Below are 17,619 nucleotides of genomic sequence, written 5' to 3' on the forward strand. Positions count from 1 at the left end.
AATACAAGGTAATCCTTGAGGAAAACCTGTTAGAACCTACAAAAGGCTTGAGACAGTGGCATTGGTTCACTTTCCAGTAGGACAAGAACCCGAAACATACTGCCAGAGCAATAATGGAGTTGAATCCCATTGAGAATCTGTGGCAAGACTTGAAAATCGCTGTTCAGTTGCTCTTCATCCAATCTCACTGAGCTAGAGACAGAATGGGCAAAAATTTCAGCCTCTAAATGTGCAAAGCTGGTAGAGACACACCCTAAAAGTCTTGTAGCAGTAATTACAGAAAAGGATGGTCCTACAAAGTATTGACTCAGGGGGCTGAATACAAATGCACCTCACAATTTTTCAGAATTTAATTTTCAAATATTTTGCAAACTATGTATCATTTCCTTTACACTTCGCAAATACTTGTTACGTTGTGTTGGTATATAACATAAAATTGTAATACAATCCATATAAGTTTGTGGGTGTAACATGTAAAAATGAGGAAAGCTCACGGGTTGTCAATACTTTTTCAAGGCACTGCAGTTGAAATGCTCAGTTTTGGTTACCTCAAATCTGAAATTATAATTTACGGCAGGACTAAGCAAAAGAAAATATTATCACTTTTTAATCCATCATAATATACCATTGACAATGGCTTTTGAGACTTCTTGAGACCTAAATGAAGTGTTAGATATAAAAGATAAAAAGTAGTCTTGACTGGACATTCTCTCAAGTCTAGTTGGCAATGTCAAGCTTATAGCACTCTATCTCTCATTCACAGCCAAACTAACAGTCAACATTCTGGATGTCAATGACAACACTCCTAGATTTCGCCCCTTCGGAGTTACTGTTTTTTCTCAGAGGATAATTGAAGGTGCTACCCCAGGAACAACACTACTCTCAGTGTCTGCTGTTGATCCAGATAAAGGACTCAATGGTCTGATTACATATTCGCTTCATAACCTTGTACCAGCAGGATACGTCCAACTCGAAGATAATATGGCAGGTATAAGACTACAAAGTCAACTTCCCAAGCCATTTCCCAGCATCTTACTTTATTACATTTATGGTGTAGAAAACCTAGAGTATTAAACACATAAGAATCCTGTGTATTATTTTTTACATAACAGGAAAGATTATCGCAAACCGTACTGTTGACTATGAGCAGGTGCAGTGGTTAAATTTTACTGTTCGGGCCTCAGATAATGGTTCTCCTCGTAGATCTGCTGAGATTCCAGTTCACCTTGAGATTGTGGATATCAATGACAACAATCCTATCTTCAGCCAATCGTCCTATCAGGTAAATAGCGACTGCATTGTGGAATATTTGTACGTTGGATTTGGAGCATTAGTATTACATGAGACCTAATTTTTTACTCCTTTTTTCTCTCTGCTGCCTGAGTCATAGTAACTTTACATGTATATATTTAAAGTGGTCTGCCACCAGATTTCACAATCACAGTCTCTGTACATTATTAAATAGATCTTGTAGACCTGATGAAGCTGGTGTACTTACTTTAAAGAAAATCACTTTCTGAACAGTTTTCATGCCTGAATTTGAAAAAATCAATATATGGACTCAAATGCTCATTTTAATACAGCAAAGACATCGTGAAAACAATATACAGCCATTCTGACATCAAATTAATAATGCATGCAGGGTTTATTGTACAATCTGGTGGCAGAACAAATGTCATACCATTGTAATCAAAATTGTGTGCAGAAAGTAAATGTGATAACTCTCATGATGGTCAAAAGACTGCTAGATTTAGGCGAAAACTTGAGGTTTTTTTTTTTTACATAGGCTGCAATGACAGTATGAGGGTAGGTTTAAATGCCACATGCACTTTCAATATGGCATTCATGTTTATGGGGGAGTGAGGTGATACAGCTATGGCAAAAATTAAGAGGCCACCACATCAAAACCTTGTCGCGGGCAGCCCAATCTCCAGACCTGAACCCCATGGAAAACCTCTGGAATGTAATCAGTAGGATGATGGATAGTCACAAGCCATCAAACAAAGAAGAACTGCTTACATTTTTGCTCCAGAAGCAGCGTGAAAGACTGGTGGAAAGCATGCCAAGACGCATGAAAGCTGTGATTCAAAATCATGGTTATTCCACAAAATATTGATTTCTGAACTTTTGTTGAGTTAAAATATTAGTATTGTTGTTTCTAAATGATTATGAACTTTTGTTTGCATTATTCGAGGTCTGAAAGCAATTTTTTTTTTAATTTTGTCAGAAAAAAATACAAAATTTATTGCTTGGAACTTCGGAGACATGTTGTCAGAAGTTTATAGAATGAAAGAACAATTTACGTTTTACTCAAAAATATATCTATAAAGTAAAAAATCAGACAAATTGAACATTTTGCAGTGGTCTCTTCATTTTTGCCAGAGCTATAGAACTATCAGCCAAGCTAAGGTATTTGTCAGCCGAATCAAGGTGTATGGACTCCTTAAAAGGTTATTCCATTTTTGTAAATGGATTTTGTCAGATGTAAATATAAGCAATTTTGCAATCCACTGCTTATTAAAGTTTTCTACAGTTCTTGAGATATTAACACTTTTTTTTCTTTTACCTTTAAGACCGACCACCAGTGTCAGACAGCAGGACATGTGCAGTGCTTACATGTTCTTCTTTATTGAGCTTGTAAGCACTTCCTAGTTCCGGCCATCTTCAGTGCAGTGCTTACAAGCTAGACAGTTGCAGGTGTCAGTCATCTAGGCAACACAAAAAAAAGTGCTTACATTTCAAGAATATCAGCAAATTTTAATTATCTTTAAATTGTCAAAGTGCTCATTTTTATCAACATTGACGTGATAACAATTTGAGAAGAGATGTTTAGGCTGAAGCCTCTGTAGACCAGCAAAATGTATTATCAATATGCTTCTGGGACAGAAGGGAGCCTTACATCACAGGTTTTTTTTATCTTGACTAAAGCTGGCAATGCATTATGGTTCATTGTCACCCAAATTTATTCTACATGGCTCACAATAATTTATTCCAACCCCCACGGCGCCATACACCCACATGCTTTGATCAGCCATGTGCATGTTCTTAATTGGGAAAGCAGAGTAAGCCACTGCCAGAAACAAAATTCAACATATGTGACACATCTGATCTGCTATCGGGAGTCTGGACACCACTATTCAGATTTGATGGTTGAAATATATGGGATCAGTTGACACTTGTCTAATATTACAGTAATATTTTACTAAAAGCCCAAATAGGGTAGAGTTTTACTTTAAAGCATAAACAATTACTCTATATATACAGAAGTGTTCAAAATAATAACAGTCAAATATGACTAACCAGATTAATCACTGTTTTTGGAATAAATTATATTATCATATGGCAAACAATTTACCAGTTGGTGCAGTAGATGCTAAGAAAACCAACAAACTCTGCATTCATGACCTGCAGATTTTTGAGTCTGTGTATTAGAATAATTAATTGAAATGGTGTGTTCAAAATAATAGCAGCGTGGAGTTCAATCAGTCAGATCCATCATTCTATCATTCTATGAAGAAACAGGTGTGAATCAGGTGGCCTTTATTTAAGGGTGAAGCCAGGACATGTACATGCATTTCTCCTTGAAAGCCTGACAATTATGGGTGATTCGAGACATTATTCAGTAGATCAGCATACTTTGATTAAAAAGTAGATTGGAGAGGGTAAAACTTATAAAGAAGTGCAGACAATGATAGGCTGTTCCTCTAAAATGATCTCCAATGCTTGAAAATGGAAAGCCAAACCAGAGAGACATGGAAGAAAACAGAAGACTACCATTCGAATGGATGGAAGAATAGCCAGAATGGCAAAGGCTCAGCCAGAGATCAACTCCAGGATGATCAAAGACAGTCTCAAGTTACCTGTGAATACTATAACAGAAGATGCCTATGTGAAGCTAATCTCTTAGACTAAGTTCACATTTGCGTTGTGCGCCGCAGCGTCGTCGCCGCAACGCACAACGCAAACAAAAACGCAGCAAAACGCATGCACATGCGGCGCCATGCGGCGCCAATATTAAAGATAGGGTCGACACGACGCATGCGTTTTTTAAAAGGGCGGCGCCGCCCGAAAAATGCAACATGTTGCGTTTGCCGCGCCCAGACAGGTGCGCCCTAACGCCGCATGCGGCGTTAAACGCAACACAACGCAACACAACGCATGCACATGCGGCCCCATGCGGCGCCAATGTTAAAGATAGGCCCGCACGACGCATGCGTTTTGTTGCGGCGGCGACGCTGCGGCGCAAACCGCAAATGTGAACGTACCCTTAGCGAGAAGTCCCCGCAAAGTCCCACTGTTAAAAAAAAAAAAATACGTACTGAAGTGGATACAATTTGCTTAAACTGGCCTAAAAAGAGAGTTGGAGAAACATTTTATGGACTGATGAAAGTAAAATTGCTCTTCTTGAGTCTAAGGCCGGCGTCACACTAGCGAGTTTTACGGATGTATGAGCGCAGAAAATACATCCAGAAAATACGCATTGCACATGGCCCAATGATTCTCTATGGGGCAGCTCCTATCTGCCGTATATTACACATCCGTAATATACAGTATGTTACGGGCGTAGAAAATCGCAGCATGCTGCATGGGAAAATATTCTGAAAAGTTCCCAGGCTCGAGTTCATATGAGTTCATCCAGCAGAGGGTGCATCACCGTGACGCGAGGTAACTACAGTACATTCCCCTGCATTCCATTCATTCACCAAGTTTTACAGCCACGAGCACAGCTGCAACAATAGCAGAGCTCCTGGGTGTAAAATGATTTAACACCTTCAGATGGATTTGCAGTGTGGGACAAGACTGTAATGACAGAAGGTATGGAATATTGTTGTTTGGTTTTTTTAACTTTGTTTCAGGTGACAAGGGTCTTCAGGTGGATTAGCAGTATAATAAAATATTAAAACACCCTGTGTCTTTATTTGATTAAAATACTTTTTAATACTGCGTGTGTGTTTTATTAACCATTTCGTACTATTAGATTAATAATGGATAGGTGTCATAATTGACGCCTCTCCATTATTAACCTGGCCTAATATCACCTTACAATAGCAAGGTGACATTAACCCTTCATTACCCCATATCCCACTGCTACACCTGAGTGGGAAGAGAGAGGCTAAGTGCCAGAATAGGCGCATCTTCCAGATGTGCCTTTTCTGGGGTGGCTGGGGGCAGATGTTTTTAGCCAGGGGCGGCCCTATAACCATAGTCCCTCTCTAGGCTATTAATATTAATATCTGCCCTCAGTCACTGGCTTTCCCACTCTGGCAGAGAAAATTGCGCGGGAGCTCACACCAATTTTTTCTGGGATTTAACCCTTTAATTTAATAGCTAGAAACCCCAAATTTGACACAAAGACACTTCTTACATTACTAAAGAGGAATATGTAATAAAAGAAGGTATATGAGATGGTTTACTGTTAGTGTTGAGCGATACCGTCCGATATTTGAAAGTATCGGTATTGGATGGTATCGGCCGATATCTGAAAAATATCGGATATCGCCGATACCGATATCCGATACCAATACAAGTCAATGGGAAGGTATCCTGTAATGGATCCCAGGGTCTGAAGGAGAGGAAACTCTCCTTCAGGCCCTGGGATCCATATTCATGTGTAAAATAAAGAATAAAAATAAAAAATATTGATATACTTACTCTCTGACGCGCCCTGGTCGTCACCGCTGCAACCGCCTTGCTTTCGTTCCGAAGAATGAGCACGTAAAGGGCCTTCGATGACGTCGCGGCTTGTGATTGGTCGCTATGTGATTGGTCTTTATTGTGCTTGTGATTGGTCTTTATTTTACACATTAATCTTAATCCCGATACCGATTCCCGATATCACAAAAATATCAGAACTCGGTATCGGAATTCCGATACCGCAAATATCGGCCGATACCCGATACTTGCGGTATCAGAATGCTCAACACTATTTACTGTATGTAAACCATGTCTCATATCCTGTCGGGTTTGTGAGGAGATAGGAAAAGCCGGCAATTGAATTACCGTCTTTTCTGCCATCTAGCACTGAGTTAAATATAAATATATATATGTGTCTCACTGACACACACATATATATATATATATACAGTATATATATATATATATATATATATATATATATATATATATATAGACTCTATATATGTTTTTAAGAATATTTGAGCCGATGGATCCATGATATGTCCATTTTGCAAGCCGGCGCCGTACGGAAGCCATACGGATGACACACGGATAAATTTGTGCGTAAAAATCGCATCCTCGCATTGAATACGGAACAGTGTTTTGGGACAATTACTGCTTATTACGGCCGTAAAAAACGGACCGTATTTACTTACGCCTAGTGTGACGCCGGCCTAAGAGCCGCAGACAGATTGTCAGACTACCCCAAAATCTGCATTCAAGCCACAGTACACTGAAGAAAATAATAATAATAATAATAATTTTATTTATATAGCGCCAACATACTCCGCAGCGCTTGACAAATTTTAGAGGGGATTTGTACAGACAATAGACATTACAGCATAACAAAAATCACAGTTCAAAATAGATACCAAGAGGAGTGAGGGCCCTGCTCGAAAGCTTACAAACTAAGGGGAAAAAGGGGAGACATGAGACGTGGATGGTAACAATGCGCTTAGTAACCCGATGTTTACCCTGGTTACCCGGGGACTTCGGGATCGTTGGTCGCTGGAGAGCTGTCTGTGTGACAGCTCTCCAGCGACCAAACAGCGACGCTGCAGCGATCCGGATCGTTGTCGGTATCGCTGCAGCGTCGCTTAATGTGAAGGGGCCTTAAGTATGTAGCTGTACAGACACAGAGGGCTTAATCCGATAGAACACTTGTGGGGTGATTAAAAATGCCATTTGTGAGGCAAAGCCAACAAATGCCAAAAAATGTCGGGATAAAGTCCTAGCATCCTGGGCTGGAATAACAGTTGGCAGGTGCCAGAACTTGGTTGATTCTTTGCAACATAGATGTGAAGCAGTTCTAATAAACTGTGGGTATACAACTACATATTAGGTTAGTGATTCACAGGAATGACAAATCCTCAAAAAAATAGTACATATGAGTTTGTAAAGACAAATGCAGATACTGCTACTATTTAGAACAGCCCAATGTTCATTGTTTGTAATTTCTGTAAAGTAGTTAAAAATTATATACATTTCTCTTCATGTTTTGAATTAAAACAGTATGCAATGTCCCCAATGCATGGAAACAAAAACTAGTTTAAAGATTTTGTAATTAATTCATATTTTTGAACACACTGCTATTATTTTGAACACTATTGTATCTTCACCCAGATCCTACCCTATAACTTGCTGCTTATAGAAAGAGAAGCAACATCCATGACAAATCACCTTCAAGACATATTCACTTTTTAAAAATCACTTTACAGTATACAAATGGTTATAACCTACATGAAAACTTGCAATACATTATGTTACATCAATCGATCCTGAGTTGCAGACCAAGTTACAGTAAATTCCAGAGAGATTTACTTTTTCAAGGCTTCAGAAGAACTGAAATCTCCCAGTAGTCCTTTCTGCTGGAATGTCTGCACAACTGACCAGTAATACACAGTGTGTGTCCAATTTGGTAGCAGATTCTAAGGCTGGGTTCACACTGCGCTAGCAGCAGCCCGTTCAGCACATACGCTAACGGACTGCTGCTAGCGCAAGTGCCGGCGTTCAATGGCGCTAGCGTAGATAGAGCAGCTGCTAGCTCTATCTGCGCTAGCAGTGACGAACCCGAAAACGCTGCAGCCCGCGTCTCCGGGTCCATCACTCAATGACGGCACATCCCTAGCGCACGCCCATTGTGTGCGTGCGCTAGCGATGCGTCCGACATTGCAGTAAATGGCGGCCGTAACGGACTACGTTACACCACGTTTATGCCACGGTGTAACGTAGTGCGTCTAACGGACTGCCTTGACGCAATGTGAACCAAGCCTTATAACAAACAGCAGAATTATGAATGTAGCTCTAGGATTCAACATTTTTTGTATCTAAGGGATTATAATAGGACTAGATGGTGGCCCTATTCTAACGCATCGGGTATTCTAGAATATGCATGTCCACGTAGTATATTGCCTAACCACGTAGTATATTGCCCAGCCACGTAGCATATTGCCCAGCCAGGTAGTATATTGCCAAGCCACGTAGCATATTGCCCAGCCACGTAGTATATTGCCCAGCCACGTAGTATATTGCCCAGCCACATAGTATCTTGCCCAGCCACGTAGCATATTGCCTAGCCACAAAGTATATTACCTAGCCACATAGTATATTGCCTAGTGACATAGTATACAGCACAGAGCCACATAGTATATTGCCCAGCCACGTAGTATATTGCCTAGCCACCTAGTATATTGCCCAGTGACGTAGTATACAGCACAGAGCCACATAGTATACAGCACAGACACGTAGAATATTGCCCAGTCAAGTAGTATATTGCTCAGCCACGTAGCATATTGCCCAGCCACATAGTATATTGCCCAGCCACATAGTATATTGCCCAGCCACGCAGTGTATTGCCCAGCCACGTAGTATATTGCCCAGCCACATAGTATATTGCCCAGCCACATAGTATATTGCCCAGTCATGTAGTATACAGCACAGAGCCACGTAGTATACAGCACAGACACGTAGTCACGTAATATACTGCCCAGCCACATAGTATATTGCCCAGCCACATAGTATATTGCCCAGCCACATAGTATATTGCACAGCCACATAGTACATTGCCTGTTATGATCTGGGGGTTTAGGAGCAACATGGGACGAGCTCTGAAGGAGGTGGTACCTGTACTGACCGCAGTCCCTAAGCTCAACACAACACTAGAAGTAGCCGTGGGATGCTCCTGTCACTCCCTAGGCACCTCGTCACAGCCTAAGAACTAACTACCCCTAAAGATAGAAACAGGAAAACTATCTTTCCTCAGAGAAAATCCCCAAAGGATAGATAGCCCCCCACAAGTAATGACTGAGTGGAGAGGGGAACGACATACACAGAATGAAACCAGGATGAGCACAGGAGGCCAGTCTAGCTAGATAGATAGGACAGGATGGAATACTGTGCGGTCAGTATAAAACACTACAAAAATATCCACACAGAGTTTACAAAAATCTCCACACCTGACTAAAGGTGTGGAGGGTAAATCTGCTTCCCAGAGCTTCCAGCTTAACCTAATTAATTCACACTGACAAGCTGGACAAACATAGAAAGCACAGAACGGTTAAGTCCACAACCTGTGGACAGAAAAGAGCAAGCAAGGACTTAGCTTTGCTAAACTGGTCAGGATAACAGGGAAATCCAAAGAGATGTGACTCCAATCAGGAACCATTGACAAGTGGCACAAGCTGAAGGAAAGAGCCAGGCTAAATAGCCAAGCAGAATAGACAATCAGTGGAAGCAGCTGCTGACTGCTAAATCCAAGGAGCAGCCATACCACTTACAACCACCGGAGGGAGCCCAAGAGCGGAATTCACAACAATTGCCCAGCCACATAGTATATTGCCCAGTCATGTAGTATACAGCACAGAGTCACATAGTATACAGCACAGTCACATAGTATATTGCCCAGCCACATAGTATATTGCCCAGCCACATAGTATACTTCCCAGTCACGTAGTATATTGCCCAGTCACGTAGTATACAGCACAGAGGCACATAGTATACAGCACAGACACGTCATATACTGCCGAGTCACGTAGTATGCACCATATCCCTGTAAAAAAAAAAGAATTAAAATGAAAAATAGTTACATACTCACCTTCCGGATCGAAGCGGCTGGTTACCGATGCTTGTCGCGCGCTCCGGTCTGAAGAGTGCATTGCGGTCTCGCGAGATGATGACGTAGCGGTCTCGCGAGACCGCACGTCATCATCTCACGAGACTGCAATGCATGGAGCGGTCACCGGGGCGTCGCAAGGAGCATCAGTAACCAGTCGCTTCGATCCGGGGGCCAACCAAGGGTGAGTATGTAACTATTTTTTTTTATTATTTTTAACATTAGATATTTTTACTATTCATGCTGCATAGGCAGCATGAATAGTAAAAAGTTGGTCACACAGGGTTAATAGCAGCGTTAACCGAGTGCGTTACACCGCGGTCAACGCTGCCATTAACCCTGTGTGACCGCTGACCGGAGGGGAGTATGCAGGCGCCGGGCAGTGACTGCGGGGAGGAAAAAGCGGCCATTTTCTTCCGGACTGTGCCCGTCGCTAATTGGTCATGGCTGTTTGGCCGCGACCAATCAGCGACGTGGATTTCCATGACAGACAGAGGCCGCGACCAATGAATATCCGTGACAGACAGAAGGACAGACAGAAAGACGGAAGTGACCCTTAGACAATTATATAGTAGATGAGCAATGTATGGACATTGGAATGGTGTTTAAACATGAACATACAGTTTGATATCGAATATTCTTGCATTTCAGAAAAATGATATCTGCAGAAGCCTAGGTGTACTGTTGAATTTTCAGACGTGCTGACAGGATGCAGTTCTTGTCATATGTAGGTCAGGAAGTAAATATTAATGTCACTAAGTTTGTATGTCTGTCTACATGACCTATATATAACAACATTTTTATGAGAAAAAAATATTATTTTTGAATCACAATATTTATTTCTGTATATTCATGGTAGTTAACACATGGAATAGTTTAACAAGGATATGACTGTTCCCTGTTATTCTGTAAAGAATTTTCTTATACATATACAGTATACTTTAAATGAGGGCATGTACAAGATGCCAATATTTGCTTCCTTTGTTGCTTACTGAACAGTTTTTCCTCTGCTGAGAATCCTCTAACACTTTTTCTGGTCAAGGTGCTGCTTTTTTGCACTAGGGACATAGGTAAGGCTAGTTTCACATTTGCGTTAGAATCCACAGCGTTTAATTCGCAACCGCAAATGCAGGAAAAACCGCATGGAAATGCGTACAAATGCAGCCTTTTTTATATGCATAAGATAACCCATGCGGTTAAGAAAACACAGCGTTTTCAAGCTTTTCCATGCGTTTTGAATGCATTTGCGTTTTCTGTGCGCATGGTGGAAAATTTAACAGGAGAAAAATCTAGATAACCAGACAACGCCAATGGGACTACAGTGGGCGTGTATTATGGGATATCTATATATAGACCCTAGGACTGCTGAAATCTTCACAGTTTGCTAGTGTATCCTGTGTCATGATGGATCTTCGCATGGAGAGCTTTTATCTCTACCTGGATTTGAGCATCAAGCTGTTTCTTGCCTGTGTGTTTGCTTGGGAGCAACAAAGAAATCGAGAGAGACAGAGAAGTACACGGCTTTGGCGTTTTTGGTGACACCCCATTATTGAACTCCAGGAGAGCTGTGGAACCTATCACATGCTATATGGTGAGCTTATTGCCAACCCGGACAAATTCCCGGAATATACTCAGATGTCTCAAGACTCTTTTCGGGATTTGCTTGGTCGGGTCCAAGGAGCCATCCGGAGACAGGACACCCAGCTCCGTAGAGCGATTCCTACAGAAGAACGTCTCCTGGTCACACTAAGGTACGTAATAATTCCAAACAAATGCCAGTTATAATTATTGTTGGTCTACCATGTATTATTTTCCTTTATGTCTTTAGCAGAACACCACCTTAAATGGAATTGATTGTAATTTTATTTTTCAAATTTATTTCAGATTACTGGCAACCGAAGAGAGCTTATCATCCCTCCACTTTGGAATTTCCACCCTGTCTGGAATAGTTGCGGACACCTTCCGGGCTTTATGGAACGTTCTCCGGGATGAATTTATACACATACCCACCGAGGACATGTGGATGGATATTGCAGAGAAATTCTGGAGTGTGTGTGTGATTTCCCCAACTGTTTGGGTGCGGTGGATGGAAAGCACATACGCATTATCAAACCCACCAGAACTGGATCGGAGTACTTTAACTACAAGAAAAAAATTTCTGTTGTGCTCATGGCAATAGCAGATGCGGACTAACGCTTCATCGCTGTGGACATTGGAGCTTTTGGCCGTGGCAATGACTCCCAGACTTTCAAGAACTCTGATATGGGCCGACATGTGTATGGCAAAAATTTAAATTTTCCACTGCCATGATCTCTCCCCAACACTCTAGGGCCACAAGATGCTATTTGTTATGGTTGGGGATGAGGCCTTTCAGATGTGTGAAAACCTACTGAAGCCATGTTCCAGTCGAGACTTGAACCACACTAAAAGGATCTATAACTGTAGACTGACCAGGGCCAGAAGAACAGTAGAGTGTACCTTTGGGATTCTATTCTCTAAGTGGCGCATTCTTGCAACAGCCATTAATCTAAAAATGGACACAGTCAATGAGGTGGTCAAAGCCTGTGTGGTTCTCCACAATTACATAATGGCTAAGGAGCGACCCAACATTGAACTGGATGAACCAGTTGCAAACCCATTGCCAGATTACCAGCATTACTGCGGTCAACTGTTGAGGTTGGCCACATGTGGGACCAATTTGCTGCCTTTTTTTATTCTGATATTGGACGTGTGGCATGGCAAGACAATATTGTGTAAAATTCCATGTTGGGTTTGGGTCTGTAACAGTTATGTTTTAAATGTTACTAATATTTGTTGTTAATAAACTACGTGTTTTGATATCTTGACCGTGTCTCCTATGTTTTTCCTCTAAAAAATACATGGGATACTTTTCAATAGACAGGGCTTGTAGTTTGCCTCGGGTGGATCCAAGTGAAAAAGCCAGAGTAAGGCTCACACAGGATGAGTAAATCAAGAAAAGCACATCCAGCTTATGAATGGCAGCGCTGCCATTCATGGGCTGGATGTGCTTTTCTTGAATTACAGACACATTTTGAGGTGAGGGGGTAGGAAACAAGATAGTATGCTGCTTTTTATTTTTTTTTCCTTTTTGGGATCGATGCTGCAGTCTGGGGAGCCTCGGTGGGCTCATTTCTTGAGGCCTGGTCATGGTGGCCGACCTATCAGGGTCCGTGTGCCGCTGCTGCTGCATGGTTGTGGTGGTGGGGAAGGCCATGCCAGGGTCCATCTGCTGCTGCATGGTTTTGGCGCAGAAAGCCATTCCAGGGTCTGGGTGCTGCTGCATGCTGGTGGCAGTGGAGGAGGTCCACGCAGGAGCAGCAGTTGTCATGGTGGTGGCAGTGGGCTGTCCTACAGCACTCGGCATGGTGGGGGTGCTGTAGTGTTGTCCGCCAGTGCTTGGAATGGAGGTGACCGTGCAGTGGTATGCAGCAGAGCTCGGCATTGACATCAAGCGTGACAGTGTAGCCACAGGTGGATATGCTGCCACTGTCTGCTGAAAATACCGACTCTGCTGCAGAGCCTGCACGTAAGCAGCATTGCAGGCCTGCATGACACTAAGCTGGAGATCAGGAGTAAGGTGTTCCGACATGCCCTGTTCAATTTGATTGAAAAAATGATGTGCTCCCCTCTGGAGGTCAGCTTTTACTTGGGCAAGGCTTTTGGTAACCTCCTGGATACGTGTATTCATATGGCTAATGGCAGTATCCAGTCGGTCACCCATTGCCTTGAGTCCATCTTGAAAAACCGAGCTCAAGTGCAAAAACTCGGGCATGAGTGACCTGTCCAAGGCCCTCTGCCACTGCCAGGAAGAGCCCCCCAAAAAAGAGGCAGAGGACTGAGACAGGGGACCACCTGATGGACCAGCTTCCTGGTTTCCAGTCTTTGTGACAGGCCCACTTGCTGCAACGCTGCTGGATGACTGGGATGGGTCTGTGGCTGTCTGATGAAGGACCGCTCCAGAACCAGGGTCAAGAGTGCTGCTCCATGTGCTGTGAAAAAAAGAAGAAAAAAAAATTAATACCAAACATTTACAAAAGTTAAGCGCCAACTCCTGTGGAATAGAAACATACAGATTAAGTCAATACATCACAACCTAATACACCAAAAAAATACTTACGTTCTCTGGGCAAGGTCCGGTCTCAAAAATGCCAGGATGTAGTGGTATTTATATTTTTGGATCCTTGCTCCAGAATCACTAGGAACCCAGCTCTCTTGACGAAGGTCCTTGTTGAAGTGATCCTTCATCGAACACCAACATGTTTTGACTTTGAGCACTGTTGAAAAAACAACTGCATTGCAATACTTACAAAATGCATTTCGGACCCGAGTCGGGGCATTGTCCCAGCCATCTCACATCGCTTTGGCCACCTCATTCAATAGCCACTGGATCGTCACGTTGTCCGAGTGCTGCGGAACCCGGGTGTCCCACAACGGGACTCGCTCATGGACCAGGGAGATAAGGATGTCATGGTCAATGAGGTCCTCATCCCATTCTGGAACCTAAATAATAAATAAAGACATTAATGTTGTAGACATTAACATGAGGAAAAGAAAGAAAACAGAGACAGAAAACTGGCATGAATATTGAAACTCAAGAAAAGAAAGGAGTCAAGAAGAAAAAAGTAAAGAAAAAGGAAAGTAAAGAAATTAATATTCAAGAATAGTAAAGTGAGGATCCAATAAACAGTCAGCCACGTATACGTACACACTGCCGCCTTGCCACCCGACCGTGACCCTGCTGCTCCTGCTCCGCTTCTGCCGCAGTGGAAGAAGTGCGCTAAAAAAAAGGAAAAAAGAAATTGTCTTATGTGTAGATGTGACAGTGAATACTTACCAATCTGAGGAGGTGAGTACTCACTTCACTGACATGTTCGGCTTGTGCAGGCCCAGGCCATTGCTCCTCCTCAGAAGATGATGACATTCTGATGCATGCAGAAAGGAAAAAATGGCAGAAATTAGGACATATAGAGACAGAATATAGAAAATAAAGACATTGGCTAGGATATACTCACATTGTTCAGTGTCTTGTTTCCTCCAAGGTTCTTGCCTGCGTCTGCTCTGCTTGTCTCTCTGCTGGGTAGTGATCTGCAAATGCCCACTCCCTCCTTTTATCACTTTGTATGTGGGAGGTGGCTAATCAGTGTCTAGACATGTTTTCCTGTGGTGCAACGCATGCGCGTTCACAAACTTAAGCAAACGCATGTGCTTGCGAACGCATGCATTCACATAGACAGCAATGTGTTTTTTTTCCACATTCATGCCGCTAACAACTGCATACGTTTCTAGGTGGCAAATTGACGCTTCCAAAATTACCTAATGTAGCTTTTACCACACCAAACCACAGACGACGAAACGGCGCATGCGTCGTCAAATGCGGCAAAATGCAACCGATCACAGACACATGCATCCCCAATGTTAAATATAGGAATACACGACGCATGTGGAAAATTGCGGCACAAACGCTGCGGACACAACCACAAATGTGAAACCAGCCTAACCTGATGTCTTTAGAAAGATTTATCTTCTAATACGATTTCTAAATTTAAAATTTTGAAAACCCATCACAATGTCCCCCAACAATTGATTAAGTAATAACTAGTTGGCCAGTGCGAAATTTTCGCACATTTGATGTCAGGGGCGCAGGCAATTTCAGGAAAATTAAGCTGGTCAAATGTAAATGTATTTAATGAGATGATGAACACAAAGAGGTATGTGTGTCACTGACATATATGTGTTTTCGTGAATATTTGAGCCCATGGATCCATTATATGTCCATTTTTCAAGCCGGTGAGAAAATCTTGCCATACGGATGTCATATGGATGTCACACAGATGCTTACATGCGAGAAAATTGCATCCTTGCACTGCACACAGATAACATACGGATCACTGTTCAGTGAACATTTCTGCGATTGTTGTCCGTGTAAAACGGACCGATTTTTTGTACGTTGTGTGTGACTCCAGTCTAAAGGAGATCCCCCAACATTAAACATAATGGTATTTTACTTACTGATCAGAAGGGGTCTGATTGTCAGGACCTTGCAAAATAACAGGGGCAGCAGCATTTTTTCCCCTCCACAACAGCATTGCCATCTATCTGCAGTGTAGGGAAGTGCAACACAGCCCTATGTATGTGAACGGAGGAGCTCCCTGTACAGCAGTGCCACTTTCACAGTAAAAATGATGAAGGAGAATTGATCCCATAACTGAGCGTATTTACACCATTGTATAATAATTGGGAATATCCCTTAAAAAAAAAAGTAATACCTGCAGATTATTTTACCTTTTTTTTTCCCTACGGTTGGATTTTTTTTTTTTCAATTTTTGCACGGTTGTTTCCACTAATCTCTCCCATCGGGAAACAATGTACAGTCTGAGTTATGTCAACGCTGCAGTTTTTTTTACTTGGAACCAGACGTGACTCCAGGTCACCAATAAGTTGAAACCTTAGAAAGAAAGTAGATAGACTTTTCAATGAAAGTCCAATCATACGGAAAATACCAGATGGTTCAGAACCTGTCCAGGCCCTTTTAGGCTGCATTAATTTATATATTCAGTTTTAAAGCTGAGGTCTTAGACAGGTAAAGTTTTACTTTTATTCTACTTCCACATATGTAGCAAATATTTTATATGTACCTGCCTGAAATCGGCTGGGCAAGGAGTTCGGCAAGCTGGAAAGCCTCCAAGGCGAATGTAAGGATTTGTTTCAGCTTTGGATTAGTATGCTTCGGGGTAGTGTGGTGCCACCTATTTTTCCTTACCACAGGTTTATGAAAATTAATGTTTAAAGTGTATTTTGTGATCACATTGTGGATGTGTGGTTTGTTTGGCTATTTTCTTGCTGAAAGGGGGCAAGTTTACCTTTCAAATGGTGTATCATTTGTGTGTGTGGGTGCAGTATGAACGAATATACAAAGTGATCACTGAAAAAGTGTGTTTTGAAATAATATAGAAGGATAATACTTTTCTCAGGCAGTACCTCAGTATATAATAGCCACTTGTTTTAATAGACATATATACAGTGGGTACAGAAAGTATTCATACCCCTTTAAATTTTTCACTCTTTGTTTCATTGCAGCCATTTGGTAAATTCAAAAAAGTTCATTTTTTTTCTCTTTAATGTACACTCTGCACCCTATCTTGACTGAAAAAAACAGAAATCTGGTAATTTTTGCACATTTATTAAAAAAGAAAAACTGAAATATCACATGGTCATAAGTATTCAGACCCTTTGCTCAGACATAGTCTTTTTGAGTAGGAGTCAATCAGCTCGTCGCATATAGAATTGGCAATCTTTCCATGCAGTAGTGATCTGTGTATACATACTGTGTATGGCTCTTCAGGGCAATCCACAGATTCTCAATTGCATTTAGGGTCTGGGCTCTGGATTGGCCATTCTACATCTTTGATCTTCTGGCTAAGCCATTCATCTTCAGCAGCTTCTAGCGGCCGCCAGAAGGTTTCAATGCAAAATTGACTGAATCATGGAACTGTTCATTTTTCCATCCACCTTGTCTAAAGCCCCAGTTTCAGCTGCTTAAACAGGACTAAAGCATTATGTTCCCTTCACCGTGCATTACTGTGAGCATAATGTTTTTTTGTGATGCACAGCCAGGCTCAAATATTTTTCTTTTTAAGAAAACGCGTTCATCTTGTCACCTTACCCTACATGCCAGACATATGAACTAGGCCAGACATATGAACAATACGAGAGATTGCTTTTCACATGAAGTAAACAACCAGTATCTGCTAAACATTCTTGCAGCACCTTTCATGTTGTTGTAGACCTCTTGGCAGCCTCCTGGACTAATT

At 41.9% G+C, this 17,619-nt stretch overlaps 1 protein-coding gene across 1 annotated transcript in view; it reads left to right on the forward strand.

The window, feature by feature from the left end:
• The window catches only part of CDH23 (cadherin related 23), a 1,839,731-nt gene that overhangs the window by 1,733,115 nt on the left and 88,997 nt on the right, over positions 1–17,619 (forward strand). Inside the window, exons 48-49 of the mRNA XM_069753216.1 lie at positions 764–988; positions 1,113–1,282. Coding sequence (XP_069609317.1) covers positions 764–988; positions 1,113–1,282 — 395 coding nt within the window. The remainder of the gene's footprint in view (positions 1–763; positions 989–1,112; positions 1,283–17,619) is intronic.

Source organism: Ranitomeya imitator, chromosome 2 (genome assembly GCF_032444005.1).
Source record: "Ranitomeya imitator isolate aRanImi1 chromosome 2, aRanImi1.pri, whole genome shotgun sequence".
NCBI lineage: Eukaryota > Metazoa > Chordata > Amphibia > Anura > Dendrobatidae > Ranitomeya > Ranitomeya imitator.